The 24,208-nt window shown below is 44.9% G+C and overlaps 1 protein-coding gene across 2 annotated transcripts in view; it reads left to right on the plus strand.

Annotated features, from left to right (window-relative positions):
• Positions 1-19,916: 19,916 nt before the first annotated feature.
• Positions 19,917-24,208, plus strand: part of ARFGEF2 (ADP ribosylation factor guanine nucleotide exchange factor 2) — an 85,484-nt gene continuing 81,192 nt past the window's right edge. The window contains exon 1 of one of the 2 annotated variants that reach the window (XM_063080532.1): positions 19,917-20,143. In XM_063080532.1, coding sequence (XP_062936602.1) covers positions 20,023-20,143 — 121 coding nt within the window. In that variant the 5' untranslated portion in view covers positions 19,917-20,022. The remainder of the gene's footprint in view (positions 20,144-24,208) is intronic. The other variant, XM_063080526.1, reaches the window with a different exon arrangement.

Raw genomic sequence — 24,208 nt, forward strand, 5'->3', positions numbered from 1 at the left:
GGAACCACCTTTGGTCTCAGCTAATTATGGCAGTCCTAGTCCTTCTGGTGAGCCCCCATCTGTAGCAACACCTCCTATCATCAGCCCTGGTATATGGAGGCCAGCCACCCACCCTTGAAATTGTCACCCACACATCTGTTATGGGTTCAATGAATGGAATGTCTTCTGAGTCCTTTGGCAGAACAGATGAGCTGGCTGGGTTTTTCAACCGCACGTAGCATATTCACTCCTGCAGGCCCACCTCTCTGGGTCTTCATTTCCTTTCTCCAATGTCTGCAGAGGAAATTCTGGCATTTCTACCACACTCGGTCTGAGCCAATGTCCTTCTAAGCTGCCCTCCTAGGAGGACCATGTGAGCATCATCTCCTGGAAAAATGCCAGGGTATTAAATCCCGTATCCTAAGAGATTGCTCCTAAGTGATAAGCTCTCCCTTATCCAATATCATGTCTCCTCTCTGCACCCCCAACCCTTGATCCAGTCCCCTCTGGATCCAGTCAGTCCCTCCGTACTCTCCTGGCTCCTGTTAGTACATATGAAACGGATTCTTCAACCCCTTCTGTGCCAAATCCCCTTCCCTCCTTAGCACCCCAGAACATCCCCCAGTTGGGCTGTGCTGGAATTTGACTCTTGTTATTGGTCTGGTGGGAAGCAAGGGAGATGATTGTTGGTTCTCCATCTTCTGGAAGCATTCAAGAGAGATTGGAAGGGTCCTTGGCCAGGTGGTATTGACTCCAGCTCTGGAATCACAGAACCTTGGGTTCGAGTCCCCAGTTTAAGCACTTCCTAGTTGTGTGATTGTGGAAATTCATTTAACCTCTAGGAGCATCCAACTCCACCTCCATAAAGGGCAGAAAATGATAGCACTGGTCTTGCAGGGTTGTTACAAGGATTGAATGAAATGGCTTCTTAAAAGCTCCCTGCAGAAGGCCTGGCTGGCTGAGCTAAGCCACTCAGATGGGCCCTTTCAAACTTGAGATTCTATGAATAGGAAGAAGTGCTTCCCAGAAACCAGAGGGGAATCAAAAGCAGTATCTGGAGTTGAGTGAGGGGAAGGAGGGACTTGAAGGGAAAAGGAAACATGAACTTCGTTCAGCTGCAGCTGTGAAGTATGCACGGGGTTCTCTCCAGGGAGGGGAACAAGTGACTCCACTGGAAATAAGGCACTGGTGTGAGCAGTGGGTCTGGAACACAGAAAGACTTTGGTTGGCTCCTGATGAGCCCTGGGTTTGGGGCAGGTCTGTAAAGCAGAGCTTCTCAACCATGGCACTATTGACATTAGAGCCAGGTAATTCTTTCTTGTAGGGGGGCTGTCTTGGGTATTGGAGGAAGTTTAGCAGCATCCCTGGTCTCTACTTACTAAAGGCCAGCAGCACCCCTGTCCCAAGCTGTGGCAACCAAAAATGTCTCCAGACATTGACAACTGTCCCCTGGGGGGCAAAATCATCCTCAGTTGAGAACCATAGCTCTAAATCTAATTAAGCCTCCCTGGCAAAACTGGGGTAATAATGATGTAATATTGCCTTGTATTGTGGCTGTGAAGATTGTCATTCTTTATAGTGCATTTATTGAGCACTTACTATGTGCCAATGGCTACTGCTATCCTTATTCTTACTACATAGATGAAGAAACTTTAAACATCTCTCTTTTCTTCAAAGTCAAATTCAACCAATAACACTTCCAAAGTGTGGAGTATACTTACATTTATAAAGCAAATACATTTCACAGAGTCTGGTTTCTTGTAGTTTCAGGTTTAGCCTAACTTCTTAAAAGTACATATAAAATGTTAACTTTGCAAAAGACACGAAATTTTTCCCCAGGTTAGTCTCTGTTGTAAGATAAAGAATTGTAGCACAGCAAGGTTATTGGCTCAAGGACAGACAAGTTACTGATTAATATGTAAAGATACTGGGAAATTGTGTAGGGAGAGAGAATGTTTGCTAAGATCAAGCTTTTGTTGGTGGATCAACTTAACCTCTTGCGAATTGCATTATGGAATGTCACCTTGTCTATTTCAATGATGTCACTAGTTTTCCATTTGTTAGCCATAATACTGCTGATATCCTTGTGTCTTTGTAATGGTTAAATCAACTGAATTCTCTTGTAAAACTTCCTTGTCTTTACAATGAAAGAGAGAGGCTAACTTTGGAAGGGGCTGCCACTTTCAGTTTTGCTCCTCCTAATGGAGAAATTACTGAAGTGCAGTCCATCTGGGCCTCAATGCATATATAGTGCTTGAGTATTCATGTAATTCTTTTCTTTATATCCGTTACACAGGGAAAAGAGGTGTAACACGAAGGGCCTGTTATGTGCCAGAACGCAGGGAGAGATTGTGCATAAATAATCTCACTGTTTCTGGGTGGATTTGGTCAATAGGAGCCACTAGCAGGAGACCAGAAGCTGAGAGGAAGCGAGGATCCAGGGCATTTTTCCTCTCTTTGTGCCTCAGATGGCATCTTCAGCAGCTGCTGGGTCTTATATGTGGCTCCAGATCCTGACAGACAGCCCCTCCCTCAGTGGTCTTGGCTCTGCTGGATTTGAGCCTCTTCAGCCCAACTTGGGTCATGCATCCATTCACAATCCCTGTGGCCAGAGCAGGCAAAGCTCGGAAGGGCTGAAAGTCCAGGAGCAGCCAACTGAGTGTGAACTTCCCAGAAGCTTTCCTATGAGCCCCACCCTACAACTCTGCCTCCAGCTCATTGGCCAGAACTGGGTCATATTCCCAACTCCAAGCACCTCTGAGAAGGCTAGGGCTTTGCTTGCCAGCCTCTAAGAGGAGAAAAAGGTGAGGGGAAAGGGGGCTGAGAAAGGAGGTGGGGAAAAGCTTCTGTTGAGTGAGTACCCTTCACGGTCCCCTCCATCCTCAAAGAACAGGGGAAAGGGAGATGAGGACAAAGATCAGCGTGTCTAAGGCAAACTGTCATTTCACAATTTTGTCCAAGGCTGCAGCTTCAGTCCAGTGAAGTCCTACAACTATTCACTGGGCCATAGTTGCCTACAGGGTTTTTCCACCTTGGTACTATTGACATTTCAGGCTGGATAATTCTTTGTTGTGGAAGCTGTCCTGTAGATTGTAGGATATTTAGCAACATCCCTGACCTCTACCAGATGCCAGTAGCACCTTCACCCCCAGTTGTGCCAACCAAAAACGATTCCAGACATCACCAATTGTCCTTTGGTGGATAAAATGGCACCCCGTGGAGAACCACTGTGTTACTAGAATATAAGCTCCATGAGAACAGAGTTTGTTTTCTTCACTGTTGTGTCCCCTGCACCTAGCACAATTCTCTGGCGCATAGTAGGTGCTCAATAAATATTTCTTTAATTAAATGAATGAATGCCTGATTGTGTGCAGTACTGGGGACAACACAGTGAAGAATAAACAGACTCAAGAAGTTCAAAGTTGAGTAGACACCCCAGAGTGTTTCCAAAAAAGGGAAACTCCTCCCCACCCCCATCCCCCCAGTTACAAGTCCTAGAAACTCACAAGCCTGCAAGTCAGAAGCCATGCTGCTAAACCACCGTGGGCTTCATGTGCCCTGCAGACACAACAGCCATTGTCAGGATCACAGTCACCAAGAAAACCAGCACAGCAAGGCCAGCTTAGTGGGCAAACCACTAGAAGAATTATTTAAATAACTTGGTCAAAGACCTTAGAAGCCATGAACAACAATTCAATGTTTTGTTTTATTTTTTATGGAGACATAATTCATGTACTTTAAGATTCATCCCTTAAAGGTGTAAAATTCGAGGGTTTCTACTATATTCACAGAGTTGTGCAACCATCACCACAATCAATTTTGAAACATTTTTATCACGTCAAAAAGAAGCACATACCCATGAGCAATCACTCCCAATTCTCCCCTCTTCCCAGCCTCTGGCAACCAACACCTGCTTTTTGTTTCTATGGATTTCCCTGCTCTTGGCATTTCATATAAATGGAATCATGCAATATGTGGTCTTTTGTGTCTGGCTTCTCTCACTTAGCATAATGTTTTCAAGTTTATTCATATTGTAGTATGTATTAGCTCTTTATTTTTACAGATGAATAATATTCCATGGTGTGGATATACCACATTTTGTTTATCCATTCATCCATCCATGGACATTAGGGTTGTTTCTACTGTTTGGCTATCATGAATAATGCTGCTATGAACATTCATATACGAGATTTTGTGCATCTTGTCTTAATTCTCTTGAGTATATAACTAGGAGTGGAACTGCTGCATCATAGGGCAAGTCGATGTTTTCTGATGTCTGTTCTGCTTTGGGTACTTTGCTGGGTGTGGTAAAACATTAGTTCCCAGCCTTTTGGACTTCTCAAGGCCAGGAAAAATTCTTAAAAACAAAGTGAATGATTGGACAACCAACATAAGATGGTCTACTTTTCATATTGCCAAGTAAAGACTTTAGGATTCAAAAAAAATTAAATATTTTCACCATTACTTCACAAAGAAAGAACATTTTAACTAATACCACTACCTCCCAATAAAAGGGAAGGAGATTAAAATATTAGAATAAACAGCTGTTAAGCATAATTTTATAAACATTTCACTACAGTGCTGTGTTTTTCCCAAAGTTTGAACCACGAACTAGTCAAAAAAAAAAAATTAAAAGAAAAAAATCCTCCCAGCCAGGCTGTGTGTGTGTGTGTGTGTGTGTGTGTGTGTGTGTGTGTGTGTGTGTGCGCGCGCGCGCGTAGTCAGGGGATGTTGGGTACCCCAGCTCTAAAGAATTCTGGGATATGTAAAAAGTGGTTCTTGCCTTAAGGAGCTTTTCAAGATTTGAGAAGAGTAAAAAAACAGACTAACTGCTTTAATTGAGGCACAAGCAACAAGAAAACCTGGAGACAGAAATTAGTTCTGACCGTGGGAAAACCAAGTGGGTAGCAAAGATCTGAGCAGGCTGACTTGAATTCTATGCGCCCACAAGTCTGGGAGATAATTTTTACCAGACCAGAGAGAATCTGTAGTTCCTAGAGTCTTGTACCTTTAGGAACAGAGAGATTCTTATTTCCAAATAATCTCTTCCAGTTGGGACATTGATGAGAACAGTGGGAAGGTTTGGTCCTTTCTCCTCTTGGGCTCTAGGGGCTCTGGGAACCATCACCTTTGATGGGATCCAGCTTGGGAGTTAGCCCTAAAGTACCTGCTATCGGAGCAGTTTTTTGAGAGACGCAGCAGCTCCCAGGGGGTCAGGAGATTTATGAGGTCCTAGAGTCATCATGAAGAAACAGAAAGAAGTACCTGGGGCTGCAGACACCAGGCTGGAGTCTGAGAGGCTCTGGGACCCTGCCTCTCTGCGAGCTCCTAAATCCCCTTGGAGAATGCGGGAGTGGGGAGGAGGCAGTGAGGCTGAAATCATTATGAGAGGGAATTACACTCTGCTTTCCAGCCGGACAGCTGAAGGAGCCACTTCCTACCGCGGAAGCACAGCCACGAAAAGAGGGAAGAACAGAGAAGGTCACAGATGACAGGGGGTGGCGGGGCAAATAAGGCTAGTGTAAGTGTATCCGAATCAGACTTTGCTGGTTTTCGCCTAATACTGGCAATGCAAAATAAAAAAGGAAAGTCTCCCGGACTTTGTGAAGAAGGCGCAGGCGCACGTGGAAAATTGTGGTGAGGGAGATTTTTTTCTGATTAGCACTGAAGGATCCAATAAGCCAATACCAAACCTTTTCTCACACGTGACATAGCTATCAGATTTCATTCTGGTGCCAGGGTGGCTCATGAGAATGATTCTTTTTCAGAGGAGTAAAACAGGACCAGGTGTAAGTCTATCTAAACTACCTGGACTTTAGCGTCCTCTGGCGGCCGAGATATAAATTGCATTAAATTGAGGAAATGGGATAGGAGACAATGTCTTCCTTTCCCTTGTATAAAGAGAGAAAGGTTGGATATACTAAGAAGAGTTGGAGAGACTGGCATTGCTTAAGAGAAACGTTAACTGGAAGGTGTAATCTCGGAGTGTAAAATATCCTTCTCCTTCTGAAACCAGCATTTCCTGTGATCTCCGTCTTGGTAAATGGCCCTCTGGTCCCCAAGTAAGAAACCTGGGGTCACTTTGGACACCGTACTCTCCCTCATCCTCACATTCAGGCAGTCCCTGAGGCTTGTTCATTTAACCTTCTAAATTTGTCCTGAATCTGCCTGTTCTTCACCACCTCTTCTGCTGCAGCCCTGGTCCAAGACCCCATCCCCTCTCTGCCAGGAAATAGTAGATGCTTCCTTAGGGTTCACCATGCTTTGAGTAGCTTCTCTTAGGTCCATCAAGCAGGGTCATCTTTCCTTTTTCCTTCCAGTTATTTTAAATTAAATAACTGTTCTGGTTACTATTGCTGAGTAACAAATCACCCCAAAACTAGGGGGTTCAAACAACAGAAACCGTTAACTCTCCCTGTTTCTGGGGGTCAGGACACACATTCGAGAGGTGCTTGGCTGGGCAGTTCTCACTGGAGATTTCCCATGTGGTTGCATTCAGAAGGTAACTGGCACTGGGACAGTGGGGGCTGGAGTAGCTGAGGTTGGCTGGGCATCTTCCTCTTCCATGTGGTCTCTCTGTGTGAGTTACTTTGGGCTTCTTCACAGCATGGCAGACTCAGGGCAATTTGAGTGGTTACATGGCACAAGTGTTCCCAGGAACAAGACGGAAGCTAAAGCACCTTCTATGACCTGGCTTCAGAATTCGCATAGCGTCTCTTCTGCCATACTCTATTTGTTGGTAACAAGCTCAAAAACTGGAACGGTTTCAAAGAGAGAAGACATAGACCTCAGCTCTCAATGAGAAGAGTGTTGAATTTGTGGAGATATTTTAAAATGGCCACAACTAATTCCTGATAAAAATTCAAAATATGATACAACAAGGCTTTAATCATCTCCCACATTCATTTATGTGCTTTGGTCTGTTTCCCCAGGCTAGAAATTAAGTTTGATGAGAGTAAGGACTTGGGAATTTTGTTTACTGCAACGTCTCTAATGCCTAGAACAGGGCTTGGGAACTATACAGTGATTAAATAGAAGCAAATGTTCACCCCTCTCCTGTCTGCCTTGTTTAGGCCAAAGCATCCCTCAGCGTCCAGCTCACATCCCTCTTCTGTGGCTCTCCAAAACTCCTAGAGTTATTATTTGCCTATTCACTTGAGAGTCACTTAGTCATACACTAAGCTGTCACATTATAAAATACAGCATAGTGTAGAGATCGGGAGCTCAGCTGCTGGAGCCTGACAGCCTGGATTCAAGTCTTAACTCTCAAATGAATAAACTGTGCGACCTTGGACAAAAAAACTTCATTAAGCCTCAGTTTTCTCTTCTGTAAAATGGGTGGTAATAATGAGATTGTTGTGAGGATTAAATGTGTTAATTTAAGCAAAGCACTGAGAACAGCCCCTGGCCTGTAGAAAGCACCATGTGAGTATTAGCCACCATTAGCTCTCACATCTCCACATTGCTGAATTATTCACCCCTTGTACTTTCTTTTCTAAAACAGCTTTATTGAAATATAACTCACATGACATATAATTCAACCATTTACAGGGTACAATTCAATGGTTTTTAGTATATTCCCAGAGCTGTGCAACCAATGTAATTTTAGTACATTTTCATGATCCCCCAAATGAAACCCAGTACCTATCAGCAGTCACTCCTCATTCCCCACCCTCCCTAGTGCCGGACAACCACTAATCTACTTACTGTATCGACAGATTCATGGTATTTTACTTCTTGTATTGCTTTATCTTTGACTGTGTGTCCTATTTTCCATCCCCCACCCCCCAATAATAATAAGATCCTGAAGACTCTGCCTTCTCCTCTTTTGCATCCCTTCCTGAACTTCAAAGAGTGCTTCACCTAATGGGTAAAGTAATACACTGGCCCTTTGAGTAAGAACAACATGCAGCACCTACTATGTGCCAGGTAACATTCTAGGTGTTTTATATATATTAACTCATATTATCCTCGCAAAAAAAAAAATCCATGAGGCAGGCACTGTTATTATCCCCATTTTACTGATAAGGAAACTGAGACAGGAGAGGTTGAGTAACTTACCCAGGGTAACATGGCCACCAAGTAGGCAAAGTCAGAATTCAAACCCAGAACATTTGCATCTGGAGTATGCACTCTACTGCTCCACCATACTTCCTCTTTTGAGGCCAGGTGGATGGGATTTCTTCACTTAGGATCAGTCCCAGGAAACCTGCAGGTGTTTGGGAAAGAGTAGTAGGGTAGCTGTTCTAGATGCCCCCTACCCCCAACCACATCTCTCTTATTATTTCACACTTTTGTGTAACTCCTCAAACATTATTCTGGGCTGCTCTAGTGACTTGATTTAACCAATAGAATGCACTGGAAGGATTACTGTGGCATTCCAAATCAAAGACTTGAAAAGGTCCGGCAGCTTCAGTTGTGACACTTTTGGGAGCCCTGAACCCTACTTAAGAGGTCTGGCCAGAAGAGACCATGTGGTGAGGACATTTAAGGAGAGGCCCTGAGTCTACATAGAAAAAGGTCCCAGCTGTGCCCATGTCTCAGCTGTCCCCCCGCAAAGGTGCCAGATCTGTGAGGAAACCATCTCAGACGTTCCAGCACAATTGAGCCCCCAATGACCTCAGATCTAGCCAACACCATCTTCAGCAGACAAGCCGCCCAGCTGATCTTAGTCAACCACAGAATTGTGAACAATAATCAATTGTTTTAAGCCACTAAGTTTTGATGTAGATTGTTGCACAGCAGTAGATGACCAAAACAAGGAGTAAGACCACTTCTGTGGGTAGAAGGTCCATGGAAGGCCTGACTTCATGATTGCACAGCCAGGCTGTCGCTCACAACCTCCACTCAGCTGATCAGATGCTTTCGCTCAGGACTTTGAATCTGGAGTGAGCAACGCAAAAACCTGAGCAGAAGGCTGAGACTTGTTCTGAAGGGGAGAGGGATGGCACCCAGACTAGTATCTTGTGTCCAGTGGCAGCCAATGACACAAGGCCAAGAGTGGGATCCAGTTTCCAGCCAAGTTAGCAGCAGCATCCTTTCCAGAATCTTCTTTGGTGTCATTTCTGATCCCTTCACATCCTCATTTTCCATCTGTTCTCTGAGCCTTATTCTCCAGCTTTCCGATTAGTTTTGAAAAAGACCCATCAACATTCCAATAAAGCTCTTTTTCTGCTTAAGTTAGCAAGAGTTAGCATATTGATTAGATTTGATGGCATAAAACAGAAAAACCCAAACCAACTGTGACTTAAGCAAGATAGTCAATTTTCTCTTTATGAAGGAAGTACAGAGGTCAGCAGTCCAGGTGCCGTGAGGTCTTTAGAGACCCAGAATACGGTGTCTTGGTGCTCTGGCTGTACTTAGCACATTGCCTCATGGTCTTGTTGACCTGAAAGAAACTGAGGCCAAACATATAAAGCATAGGATTTATTTAGCCAATATGACGATTGCCACCAGGAAATGCATAGGTCAGGTCACCCTGAGAAATGTGTTCCAAAGAGGGCCAGTGGAGCTTAGCATTTTATATTACAAGAAGGGGGAAAGGTCCATGGAGAGAGAGAGAAGGACAGTCCCACCTAGCCACTTCATCAGTTTTTCTATCAGTTGTATGCGATGTATAGATTTGGGATTTTTCCTAGGTTTATATCTTACATGCAGGGATCTAAGATGAGGATTACAAGAAGCATTCTAGGTTATTTTATAGCTTTCTGGTGCATTCCTGTTTGCTGCTAAGTAAAAACAGTCTTTTTTTTTTTTTTTTTTTTTTGTCTTTTTGTGACCGGTAAGGGGATCGCAACCCTTGGCTTGGTGTCGTCCAAACCGCGCTCAGCCAGTGAGCACACTGGCCATTCCTATATAGGATCCGAACCCGCGGCAGGAGCGCCGCTGCACTCCCAAGCGCTGCACTCTCCCGAGTGCGCCACGGGCCGGCCCCAAAACAGTCTTTTGATAACCTCTTCCAGGACAGGTGGACATGATTACTGGCTTATCGCAGATCTCCCAAGGCGCCATAATTTAGATGACCTGGTCAGAGCAGATTTTTTGGTTATCAGTCTGAAATGGTTGCTCAAGCTCCAGCCATTGGGTCCACATTCTGGCCAGGAGAAAGGAGAAAAGGGTGAAAAGGAACACGCCCCTCCCTTTTCAGGAGACCCCCTAGAAGTCCCATCCAATCCTTTACTTCTATCCCATGGCTAGAACTTAATCACCAGACCACACTGAGTGGGATGGGTGGTCTTTAGCTGAGCACTTAGGTCCCCAGCTAAAAATCAGGGTTATGTTGCTAGAGAGGAAAGCAAGAATGGTGTTGGGGAAGGCTCTAGAAATCTCTGCTTTGGTCTGTCATTGCTGTGTTCAATCAAGAACTCTGCATGGAAGAGTCAGGCCAGGCTGCGAGTCTGTGGCCACAGGAGATTGAGGGACCCTGACAATATCTGATCACACTGACCCATCCGGCCCCCCTCTTAATTTTCTCCAGTTTCCTTTTCCAACCTTTTTTCCCCCCACTCCCTGTTTGTCTTGAATGCCCTCTGGCACTCCCTAACCCTTGATTCCCTCATTTTCCTGCAGTACAAGTATTTTCTATCCAGGGAGGACCTACACTCCCAATTTACTTTCTGACCAATCTGGGCCCCGTGCCTTTAAGCATGCTGTTCCTCTCACCTGGAAGGGCCCTCTGGCTTACCTGAAACTTACCTGTGGGCAATATGGGTCATGCTTTTTGGTCACCGAGTACCTTTTGATCACCCTGTGTTTGGGGGATTTCCCTCCTCATGACTCCCAGGCAGAAGCCAGATCTGATCTCCAGCCTCCTTTGCAGCTGGGGGCAAGCATGTGACCTCGGCATTGCCAATCAGTCTCACCATGTGAGCCTTCAATTTGGAAGCAAGGGAGGCGAGGGAGGCACACCTCACATCAATCTGGCAAGAGCAGCAGGGAGGCCTGCAGCTTCCAGAGGTGGAGGTTCCACCCAGCATCAGGCCACGTGGCAGCCTGTCTCACTTCAGGGTGGTGGCAGTGGGGTCTTTCAGGGGCAGCACAGCAGTGAGCTGTGGACACTGCATCTGGCTGCGGAGCCTCCAAACCTGATTCTCCAGCCCTCCTGGAATTACTAGGAGCTTCTTGGTATATTTTAATGAAACCCCTCTCTGCTGAAATTACCTATAGTAAATTCTGTTGTTTGTAATTCAGAACCTTGTCTGATATACCTGCTCTCTTGGTGTTAGTTTCCTAGGGCTGCTGTAACAAATTACTGTAAACTTAGTGGCTTAAAATTGTGTGAATTTATTATCTTACTGTTCTGGAGATCAGACGTCTGAAACAGTTCTCACTGAGCCAAATTCAAGGTGTTGATAGGGCTCAGCTCCTTTCTGGAGACTCCAGGGGAGAGCCTGTTTTCTTGACTATTCCAAATTCTAGAGGCCGCCCACATTCCTTGGCTTGTGCCCCCTCCATCTTCATAACAGTAATGTCATCTGTGGTCACAAACTCTTTGACTCTGACCTCAGCCTCCCTCATAAGGATCCCAGTGATTACATTCAGCCTACCTAGATAATGCAGAATAATCTCCCCATCTCAAGATCCTTAATTTAATCCTGTCTGCAAAGTCTCTTTTGCCAGGTAAGGTCACATATTCACAGGTTCCAGGGATTAGAACATGGGCATCTTTGGGGGGCTGTCATTCTAGCTACCACAGCTGGGTTCCCCAGAAGCACATCTTCAGACAAGGATTTGGGTGCAAATGGCTTATTTGGGTGGGGTGGGGTGGGGCTTCCAGGAAGCACCAGTTGGAAAGTGGGGCAGTGAGACAGGGAAGGAAAGGCAGCCACAACAACATGTCACCCAGCCCCCAGGGGGCCTCTGGGACACAGAGCAGAGCACACCTTGGAGCCATCTGTTCTTCACTCCTGGGCTTTCTCTGACTGTTAACCAGCTGGCGCTTCGGGGTTGTCCTGTGCTTGGCTGAACACACATCTGTGGCCAGAGACAGCACTCAGACCGAGAGTCTGACATATTTAAAAACAAAAAGGGACCAAAACTGTGTGTGGCAGATACTACCGGTGCCCTGTCCATCTGCTTCAGGCACTCACCTCTAATAGCTGGAGGAGGCTGCTTCCTGCGGGTACCTGCAACTTTCTGGCCTTGGGGCTTGGGCAGCCCGCATACAGGACAAAGTGTCAAAGTTAATGTCCCCAGAAGCAGCCCTTATGCAATGATAAACAAGAACTTGGTGAATGAGCAGCTGGGCTCCCTGACCCTGTGGCTGGGATAACTCTGAGGCAGGTCTACACTGGCTCCCAGAGTCCCCAGTGGGAGTGAGTCCCCACTGCCCTCAGCAAGAACTGGCTTGGTGTCTCACCCAGTACTGGTCACCTTCCCTTCCCTGCTCCATCCCCATGGCCCTGCTGATGTGCCCTGGGGTCACTTCCCCCAACACACTCAAATCCTTGCCTCAGGGTCCTCTTCTGGGGAAACCCAACCAAGACACAGGGACGAAAACAAACAAAAAACTCCCCACAACTGTGGTGTCCTAATTATTTACATTAAACACATTCAACTTTTTTTAGTGCACCTGGACACATATGCACAAACAAATAGAACACAATTCATGTGTGTGTGTGTGTGTGTGTGTGTGTATACATGTCCTCCTTTGGAGAGAATCTAAAAAATCTTCATTTGAGACTCTTCCTTCACATGAGGGCCAGCCAAATGATGCTTCTGCCTCAAAGCTCCTCCTAGCCCCGACTGAGGGGGCGACATTCGAGTTTTGCCTTAAAGTACACATAGAAAACCCACATTTCAAAGTGGGGGGGGCAGCCTGAGCCATGACATGAAGACAGGCACTCTGTGAGCAGGAGGGCAGTCAGCCAGTGTGGCCAGGATCATAAAGAGTGTCTTTTTAGTGGGAAGAAGCCAGACCAGCAGCAGGGAAGGTGGACTGCAGGCCCCGCCACAAGGGCCCCAGTGACTCCCGCGTGTGGCCACATTGAGACGTTACTCAGAGGAAAGCAGGGAGTCACAGCAGACACTGTTTGTCAGCTTTATTAGTTAGGACTAGGTTCAGCTGCAAGGGACAGGAAACTGAAAATAAAAGGTGTTTATTTCTATCTCATGTAAAAGTCGACAGGTAAGCCTCCCAGAATTGTCATGGCTCTCCAGAACATTAGGGACCCGGGTGCCCTCTCTCTTGTCACTCTGATGACATCAACTTCTACTTCAAAGATTGTCTTATGGGTCCAATATGGCTGCTGGACAAAGGGGAACTGGGGGTAGGATTGCTAGATAAAGTACACACATCCAGCTATATTGGAATATATTTGAATAAGTGTCAGGTAGACCATTATTGCATAGTACATACTTACACTAAAAAAGTATTTGTTGTTTATCCAAAATTCCAAATTAACTGGCCGTCTGTATTTTTATTTTTTAAATCTGGTCACCCTGACTGAAGAAGGTGGGTGGGGGCAGACAAGTCAGAGAGACAGGGAGACATAGGACCACAGGGGCAGAGACAAAAGTGGGCACAGAGAGGGAGAGATGGAGACAGAGACAGAATGAGGGAGAGAGAGACAAATACAGAGATATGGCCACAAGACACACGTTCTTGGAAAAGAGAGAGAAAAGGCAGAAAGGGACCAGAGCGAGAGGTCATCTCCCAGACTGGGATAGAATCAAGGAAAGATCTAATGAGAGCAGCCCAGACAGGACAGAGTGGTGGGAAGCCCAGCCAGATGTCCTCCCCGAGGCCAGGTGGGAGCGGGCCACCAGAAGCAAAGAGATGATTGTTGACACGCAGTTCAAAGTCTACCCCAGGCTAGGGAGGGGAGAGAAGGGCAAAAATAAAAAACAAAAATTGCTTCTGGAGCTCCAGCCAGCATCTGCATTCCAGTTAGCAGAACCAAGGAAACGTAGAAGGAAGGCACTTTCTGTAAATTGCATCCAGTTGGCCAGAACTTAGCCACATGAATACAACAACCTGTATGAGAGGCTGAAAAAATGTGGTCCTTATTCCAGGTGATAATGTACCCAGCTAAAAATTGGAGCTTCTGTTATGAGGGGAGAAGAAGAGAATGGATACTGACACTGTCTCTTCATCTTTCTTGCCAGAATGGTGATGTGTTACCTGGAGCTGTGGCAGCCATACTTGACTGTGAAGTAATGACGTGGACAGTAAGCCATATGCTGAAGATGGCAGAGCAAAATGACAAAAAGAGCCTGGATCCTTGATGTCATCAACAAGGAGCAGGACAAACCCTGAGATAACCTACCTCTGGAGTCGTTAAACAAAAAGAAAATTCCTATAATTGCAGCCATCAGCAAACTGTGTAGCCCATGGGCCCCATCCAGCCTACTACCTTTTTGTAAATAAAGGTTTATTGGAATACAGCAATGTTCATTTGTTTACATATTGTCTATGGTGACTTTTGCACTACAAAGGAAGAGTTGAGTAGTTGCAACAGAGATCATATAGCCTGCAAAGTAAAAAATATTTACTACCTGCCCCTTTACAGAAGAAGTTTGCTGGGCCCTGTTTTAAGTCATTGTTAATCAGGTTTTTGGTTCCTTGCAGCCCTAAATGTCCTACCTATAAAAGCAATGTACGAAGCCTAAAAGCCCTCATACCACCCAACACTCCATATAGTCAGTAACTACTTACCCTTCTGGGATAGACCATGTCTCTCTCTCCTTCATGCCTTTGTCCATGGTAAGTTCTTCCTCACTTTGGAGGCTCTCAGGTCTAGATCCTTTATATAACAACAGTAATCGTGGACCAAGTGATTGCTGCATTTCTGGTTCCGGCTGGGCACATTTTTTTTATTACACTCAGTCCTCTCAAAAGCCCTGTGGTTAATGAGAGCTGGTGAGGCTTTGAACTGAGGTAGTAATGAATATAAAATTTGAAAATATAATAACAATGATAAAGCACTTACTATGATTTACATGCATCATTTCACTTAATTTTCACAAGAAGTTACAATTAATATCACCTATTTTACAGATTAGGAAATTGAGGCTCATGATTAAAATCATTTGTCCAAGGTCATACAAATGGTGGGACTGGGCTTGATCTCATGTCTGCTTGATTCCAAAACTCAAGTTCCTTGTGCCCAACCCAGTTTTGGAAACTGTATTAGTTTCCTAATGTTGCTGTAACAAATTACCACAAGGTTAGTGGCTTAAAGCAACACACATTTATTGTGTTATAGTTTTGGAGGTCAGAAAGCTAAAAAGGATTGTTAGGGCTGTGTTCCTTCTGGAGGCACTGAGAGAACCAATCTCTCTGCCTTTTCCAGGTTCTAGAAGTTGCCTGTGTTCCTTGGCTTATGGCCCCATGCAACTCCAACCTCTGCTTTCATCATCACCTCTCCTCCTGACTCTGTCGCTCCTTTGTCCCTCTCATAAGGACCCTTATTATTAATTGAGATTATATTGAGGATAATCTCTCCATCTCAAGGTCCTGAATCATATCTTCAAAGTCTCTTTTGCCATCTCAGGTAACATATTCACAGGTTCTGGGGATTAGGATATGGACATCTTTGGGGACCATTATTGTGCCTACCACAGAAACATACAAGTTACCCCCCAAATAACTGCTGATTGAGTATTAAATCCGGTAGACCCTACTGAGCCACCTCCATTCATTCATTTCATAAATAGTTATTGAGCACCTACTAAACGTTCTGGGCTCCCAGGGTGACGGAGATGCAAAGGATTATTCAAAGCCCATTTTCTCCAGAGCAGTGAGAGTCCCAAAAGGGGTTAATCCCAGGCAATTCCCTCAAGAGAGAAGAATTCCTAGCAAATAATCCCAAACAAGGTTTTCTTCCAGTTTTTATTCTCCAGGCAAGAAAGTTACAGAAAAGGAACATAGGTGGTTATAAAAACAACAATGAGATATTCATCATGGCAACAATCATTAGGTTTAGCTGCACCAAGGATGACTGCCCTAATAGCAAGCATTTTTGCTGTGTTACAATTTTTTAATCTATAACAGAGAATTAGTCCTGGTAAAGTTTTCGTTTTTCCCATTTTTTTGACCGGTAAGGGGATCGCAACCCTTGGCACGGTGTGGTCTGCACCACACTCAGCCAGTGAGCACACTTGGCCATCCCTATGTAGGATCTGAACCCACGGCCTCAGTGCTACCAGCGCCACACTCTCCCGAGTGAGCCACGGGGCTGGCCCCCAAGCTTAGCATTTCTATGTGCAATACTAAAAAGTTAGGCTATATTAATGTTGGTATCCTCCACACTGGGCATAGAGCTATAAACAAGACAGACTATGGCTTCACCCTCATGGAACTCACACTGTATCTGGACAGGACACAGGTAAGTGTAGAAACATGCCTATCCTTCTAAAGATGAAGCCTAATAATTCTCCCCTTAAGTGTGGGCCGGACTTAGTCACTCACTTCTAATGGAACTATGTGCAAATCAAGGGAAAACTGTATTTTGTCTGGAACTTTACCAAATATTGTTCACCATCATGAGACCACATTACCAACATCTACACCTACCATGGTATTTGAGTCATCAAAGCAGCACACTCAATCAGTCTGCTGGTGATTCACTTTGGAGACTAGGTCATAAAAATCACTGCAGCTTCCTACAGTTCTCTCTCTTCCTCTTTTTCTCTTGAGCACTCACTTTGGGAAAAGTGACCTGCCACATCACAAGGACACTCAAGCATCTCTATGGAGAGGCGAAGAATTAGACATCCTGCCAACAGCCATGTGAGCGGGCCTCTTTGGAAGTCGATTCTCCAGCCTCAGTCAAGCCTTCGGATGACTGTAGCCCCAGCTGACAGTTTGAATGCAATCTAATGAGAGATCCTGAGCCAGAACCACCCATGCTGCTATCAAATTCCTGTCCCACAGAAACTGTGAGATAATAAACGTTTGATTTTAAGCCACTAAGTGTTCATGTCATTTGTTATGCAACAATAGATAACTAATACACAGATAAATAAACACCACCATTTCAAATTAAGTTTAGCGCAATTAAGAAATAAATCAAGATGATGTGGGGCAAGGACAAGGGTGTTAAAATTTGGAGGTTGGTGGGAACCTCCCTCATGAGTGACATTGAGCTGAGAACAGAATGGTGGAAAGGGGCCAGCCTGTAGTGTCTTTCATCCCAATAGACACCACACACCCCTTTCTATAACCACAAGTCCTATCTACGTTAACTATTCTGAAATGAAATTCACAGACAATAAAATTTTCCTACACAAACAGTTTGAATAAAAGACAATGACCTAACAAAGATGAAACAAAAAGAATGCAATGTATAATTTGCAAATCTTATTTCAATAGATAAATGTTCAGGTAGAATTATACTAGAAAACATAATGAAGCAGTCAGATGCTGGAACCTGAAAATAGAATCCCCTGGATTGTGACAGCTTCAAACGGAGACTGACCGGGGTGCTGTTGTAGCGAATCAAATACTATATGCTGGTGCAGATGATGGTGACATGGTTTTAAAATGGTAAATGATATTTGGTAAAGTTTCAGACAAAATACATTTTTCCTTTGCATTACAGTGATAGATGTATTTCCGGAAAATTTGGTAATATTAAAACTGCAAAAATACTTTATGTCTATATGTAAAGTAGATTTAGGTTCTAGGCTCAGATTATGTTCAATAGGTTTTTCACCTCCAGGAGTGTCCGGTCACATGGCATGTGTGTAATTCTTTGTTATATGGGATTGTCCATCTCTTTGCAGGATGTTGTCTAGCTCTCCCTATTAAGAAAATAAAAATATTCCCTTCACAAAATTTCAAAATGCCCCCAGGGGTGGTATGGCCTTCATTGAGAAGTACCGATTGAGAGGACAGACGTGCATAAGCCAAACCCTTGATGTGAACAAAAAGGAAACCATAGTGGCCAGAGAGTCCTGAAAAGGAGGAAAGGGGAGAGATGAGGTCAGAGAAACCGGCAGGGCCCCATCACAACTTGTTGGCCACAGTGCAATACTTAGGCTCAATTCCAAGGGCAATGGGGAGCCACTATTAGGTTTTCAGCAGGGAATGACATGCTTTGACCTTGCTGTGGGGTGGTTCAAAGCTTGCTACTTAGAGGATTCTACTGTACCTTGAGAATTTCACACATTCATTCATTCATTCATTCAACACAGAAGGATTGAAGGATGTCTCAGTGCACTGTTGCATTACAAGCAATGAAACTTATGGAATTTATGGCCATGAAATAATCTACCTGACTCTGGACTAGGCCTTGGGGATACAGCCTGCCCCTCTGCAGCCTCTGCTCTGATCTAGTGAGACCACAAACAACTCAACAAATACAAGAGGTCAGAAAGTGCCATGAAAAACATCAACTAGGGAAAGAGGTGGCTATTTTAGACAAGGTGGTCAGGGAAGACATCTCCCTGAAATGTCTGAGTTGAGACCTGAACATATGAACATGACTGCATGGGAAGTTTCTGAGGTTTCCAAGCAGGAGCCCCAGCAGCACCATACTGCCCTTGTGGGATGCAGGCAATGTGAGAGGAAAGGTCCAGGGAACATCAGTAATGGCTGTTGAGAAATCATCACTGTGGGATGGAGTGGGAACTGCCCTGGAGCCAGACAGCTGTCTTCTTACACTCACTTGCAGGCTGTGTGACACAGGCCATCTTGGTTTCTTCCCCTATCAAATGCCTTCAACCCCCCATCCTGATCAACGCATTGTGAGGAACCACAGGCTTATGAAATTATCTCTTTTTTTGGTGGTTGGCTGGCTGGTACAGGATCCAAACCCTTGACCTTCGTGTTATCAGCACCACACTCTCCCAAGGGAGCTAACTGGCCAGCCCAGGTTCATGAAAATAGACCGGATAAAATCCTGAGGGCAGTGACTTCTTCCTGGCAGCACCATGCACTGAAAGGGCACTCAAAAAACAGAAGTTCACTGAACTGGATGGCCAGGAGTTGGCTGACAGGAGGGTGGTGTGGAACGGGCATGGTGAAATCCTGCTTGTGCAAAGCGCCCATGAATACACCTTCTGTCTCTTTCCTCTTCCTCTCTCCCTCTGCCTTCCCTTCCCCTCTCCTCTCCTCCATTCCTCAGCACGTTCTTTCCATTCTTCCTCACCTCCTCCCCCTTCACCTCCCTCCCACACCGTTTCTTTTTCCATTCCTTCCTCTCTGCCTCACTTCTCTCCTTCCTTTTCTCTGCTCTCCTCCTGAACTCTCTTGTTCCCACCTCCTCTCCCCTCACCCCTTCTCTTTCTCCTTCACCTCCTCTCACCCCATCTCCACCTCGTTCCTTCTCACTTCCCCTCCACCTTCACGCCTCCTCCTCTCTTCTCACCTCCTCAGTCCCCTGCTGTCTCTTTCCTCCTCACCTGCTCTGACTTCCTATCACCTCTCATTCATTCACCAACTTTCTTCCAGTCTTCTCTCTCCACCTCACCTTCTCTCTCTCGCTCACCTCCCCCTCTTGTCCCTCTATCACCTCTCACACTCCCCGATTCTCTTTTTCCCCATCCGCTCTCTTTCCCTTCTTCCTTTGCTCCTTTCCTCCTCTCCCCGCGCATCGTTTCTCCTTCCTCACCTCTGCTCTCACCTCCTTCATCTCCACTTTCACGCTCCTCGGTGCCTCACTTTCTTCCTCACCTCCTGCTACCCGCACCTTCTCTCCTCTCGCCTCCATCACCACTTCTCCTCCCTTTCTCCTCCTCTCCGTCCCCGACGTCCCCTCTAGCCTTCAACCATTCCCGCTCACCTCCCCACCTTCTCTCCTTCCTCCCTCCATCCTCGCCCCTCCCCTCCTCGCCCACCTGGCCCCGCCCCCGCTCTAGGCCCCGCCCCTCCGGAGTCACGGGGTCGACGGACGCGGCGGCCGTAGCGGCCCCTCCAGTCACGTGGTCACGTGACGCGCTCCAACATGGCGGCGCCGTGGGACCGCGGCGTCGCTTCCTGACGGGGCGGCGCGGACGGACGAGCCCGGTGCCGGCCGGGACGCCGGGCCCGCAGCCTCGCTCGCCCCCTCGCTCGCGCCGCCCGTCCGCGGTGCTGCGAGCCCCCGCCGGGCCGGGGCCATGCAGGAAAGCCAGACCAAGAGCATGTTCGTGTCCCGGGCCCTGGAGAAGATCCTAGCCGACAAGGAGGTGAAGCGGCCTCAGCACTCCCAGCTGCGCAGGGCCTGCCAGGTGGCGCTCGGTGGGTGAACCGCCCGGGTCCGGCCCCGCGCTGGCCTCCCCACGCCGGCCGTTGCCCTACCCGGCTTCACCCCGGCCTCCTGGCCTCCGCTTCACCCCGATCCTGAATCCCACCTTTCCGGCCTCTTCCTCATTATACCCCCGGGGAACAGATGCCCGGGCAGCTCGGGACTGGCCCAAGGTCACCCAGCAAGTTGGTGACAGCCAGGGCTGGTTCTCCAGGTTCCCAGCTCGGGGCTCTTGCCACGACTCCTCGTCCTGTTTCCTGGTTCCTCCCCTCACCACCTCCAAGTCCTTAGAAGCAGTAGCTCTTGCCGCAATTTTTTCTTCCCCTGGGCTCTGCTGGTTGGGGTTCCCTCAGGTTGAAGAGCTGTCCGACTGGTTTAGGGAAACCCCTGAGGTGTGCTTTGGAAATACGACATTGGAGAATGTTTTCCTTTCATTTGGGGATCTCACATAGCTCTTTCCCTCAAGGAAGAACTGTAGAGACGTTGTAGAGTGCAAGACATCTGCTTATTCTGTGCGGTTTACTGAAATACAGAGCCTTCAGAGTGAAGATATTTGTTTGATTTGTTCACTGCTGTACTCTTTGCACCTGCAGCAGTGCCTGGCACACAGTAGGTTCTCCAATATTTGCTGATTGAATGGCCCCACAGATTACGGAAAGAGAGCGAGAAGTCTAACTCATAGCTAGTTAAAAGCTTGATAGTTGATTCCAACATCAATATCCTGCGTTTTCGTTTTAATCATTCAACAAATATTTATCAAATGCCCGCTGTGTACCAGGCACTGAGGATACAGTTGGGAAGAAGACAAGTTCTTGCACGTAAGGAGCTTATACTCTTAATAGAGGAGACTAAATAAAATAAGCGAGGCATTTTTGAATGCTAATAAGTACTATTGTGAAAATAAAAGAGCAAGATATGATAAAGAGGGCCTGAGGACTGCTGTAGTTAGGGTGGTCAGGAAGGTAATCCTTTCTTAGGAGGTGACATTTGAGCTGAATACTGAAAGGCAGGAAGTATTCCACGTGGAGTTTTGGGAGAATGGAGTTCTGGGCGGGGAAGATCAATACATTTGACTAGGGCTGACTTCAAGCTAATTCACCACCCTAATACCTGTGGTTTGGAATCTGTAAAAAGACTCATTTTTCCTAACAAATTGAATAAATGGGAAGGGTGATCTGTCACAGAGTTTGAGATTATCATCACCTTTCTCTCTTCATTTGGTGCAAGGTATAGAGCAGGGTTCTCCTGGGACTTAGGAATCGGGTTGTGAACTTTGCTGTTCCCTGGGAAGAAGGTCATGGCTTTCATCAGGTTCTGAGAAGGGTTTGAGACTCCTTCAAGGGTCAAGAACTATTAGAGGTTGTTGTTGCCTAAATAATCTGGAAACTTGCTAGTCCTGTGAAATTAAGGATCAATGAAAGGGATTTACTGAGATTTAGATTTTTAAAGATTTTTCTATTCAGATAACCAAGGCTAACTGTTGGATGTTGTTTTATCAGGAATGTAGGATAAGCACTGCAAAGCAGTTTGTTAGGCAAAAAAGCCTGGTATTTTTGACACCACATTGAAATCTGCCTTGACTCTGTCCTCTCAATGTCACTTTAAGAGTATTGTGGAAGTTTCAAAGCAGTTATTTTATTTCCCCTTCAGAAAACTTCTTAACATAAAATTTTCAGCAAATTACATATCTCATTGTTGAAACCTACTTATAAAAGTGTCGTGTGAGTTATAAAGGACTATAGTTCTGAGAGCTTATTAGATATATTTGGGTCGTATCTTTGTTCAGAAGTTCAGATTTTTCTAAGCTAAATTATGGAATGTATGTTTTATTAAGTGTTTTGGTAACGAATCATCAGAAATGGCATATATAGGAAGTTATTTGACTACAGGTTATATGAATAGCAAATTGGAATGGTGGCTAATCATTATCATTAAATGTGTAATAGGAACTATCGTAAGGGAACCTGTCCATAGTGTTGATTTAAAGTGGCCATCTATTTTAAGACAGTAATTGTGTGTCATTGCTCTTAAATAGAAGTGACTGCTTTCACTTATGAATAGTAGAAAACACAGCAAAATACCCGGTGATTCTTCTCTCTGCATCTCAAGGCCCAATCTTGTGTCTGGTAGTCCCATTTTTGAAGAGAAATTTGGGAAAATAGCTGAAACGGGCCAGCGTATGAAGTGTTGCAATGTGGTTACTATTTTAGAGATTACTATGTGTAGATTGTCCTTAATTTTGATGAGGAACTGTAAATGATTGCTCAAAATTGAAATGCTTGGGTGATAGAAAGCAGTTACAGAAAACAGCTTCTGTGATATAATTCCACCAATTGTAGCATATTGGGGAACAGGATCAGGGCTGTAGGGGCTGTATAGTATGGATGGCTGGAGCTAGGAGCTTTTCCTCTGGGACTCAAGACTTCTGGGTTCAAATCCCTTGCCTTCCACTTGTGATCTTGGCAGGTTACAGAATCTTTTAATTATAAAGATTAATTTTAATTGTAAAGATTAAGTTAGTTGACATGTATAAAGAACTTGGCATGTACAAGGTGCTCTGTAAAAGCTTGCTACTATTATTATTTATTTCTATTATTACTTTAAGCTGCAACAAACCATAGAAACTAGAAGTGCTCTGATTTGATGTTCTTAGTTTCGGTTGGTTCCTTGTTCAGGAATGATTTACTGCTCTATTTGGTTTGTAGACGCAGTAAATAAGAATGTAATTACATGACTGAAAGGCTGTGTTTATTGGAGTGTTAACTTGCTAAATTCAACGAAGACTGAAGTTGTCCCTCGTAAAAGCAGTGGCTATCAGGATGGAACAGATTTGGACTAATCCCAATGACAGATACCAAATGCATAGACAGGGACTGCACAATTAGGGGATAACGTCCTTACAACCTTTACCTGGAGAAATCAAGAAAGCCTGTGAGAGTATTCATCACTCAAAGGACATTGCTGGTCTTTACCTTGTTAATGAAGCTTTGATATATATTAATAATTTTCAACCTTTCAGCCCTCAATTGGGGATATACTTACATTCTTAAAACCTTCCTCTTATAATTGTCTTATTTAAGAGCCATCTTCTCCTATGATGTCTCTTTAGGTTATATTTCTGCTCTTAAACTATATGGAGTTTGGAGGCCTTAACAAGACAATCTGTTTTTAAGTTGGGTATGCCAAAATTCGTCTACAATTAACTGAATTCTAACAGTCCTCTTTTCATATATATGATAAGAGCTGCAATATTTTATTTAATAACTTAATATGCACGAAGTGCTAACTAAAGGCTAAGTGCTGTATAATTGCTAGTTGTCATTATTCTTAGTCAGTACCAAGAAAATATAAAAAGAATAGTAAACATGTATATATTTTTCATAGGAAATTGAATGACTTTTTTAGAATCACATATCATGTAACGTCTATATGATATCTACCATGTACTAAGCATTTCTAAGTTTCTAAGCACAGTGCCATGTGCTTTACACACAGTTTAGTTCTCACTGTTATTATCTCCATTGAGGCCCAGAGAAGTTAAGTAATTTGCCAGGGTAACTCAGCCAGTAAGTGAAGGAGCTAAGGTATGAACACAAGCAGCCTGGCTCCAGAGTTCAATATCTTAACCGTTACTGCCATGCTTATTGCCTCCCATAGAAAAGTTCTTACATGTAACATAATGGAGTCTTTAAAATAGTCATTATACTGTGGTGAAATTTTGGTGAAGTTTCAGTAAAGAGACCATATTTTCTGTTGCAGAATTTTGAGATATATTTGAAAGCCTCTAGTCAAAAAGATCACAGCTTTCTTCTGCAGCTTTTTATTGCTGTGTCCTTGGTTTACTTTAATGTACGATAATAAGAAGAAAGAAATGAGGGTAAAGAGCTGGTTTTACATAAGCTTCATTTGAGTTATCAAGTTTTTCTGTTTATGATATCTCTTCATCAGCAGTAAGCTTCCTCTTATTCTGGAGTTATGTTTTTGGGGGGGTACAGTAGGCAATGGGAAACCAGGGCTCGGAGAGCAAGTTGCCCATATCTGCACAGCCAGGTGGGGAA

This window comes from Cynocephalus volans, chromosome 1 (assembly GCF_027409185.1).
Source record: "Cynocephalus volans isolate mCynVol1 chromosome 1, mCynVol1.pri, whole genome shotgun sequence".
Taxonomy (NCBI): Eukaryota; Metazoa; Chordata; class Mammalia; order Dermoptera; family Cynocephalidae; genus Cynocephalus; species Cynocephalus volans.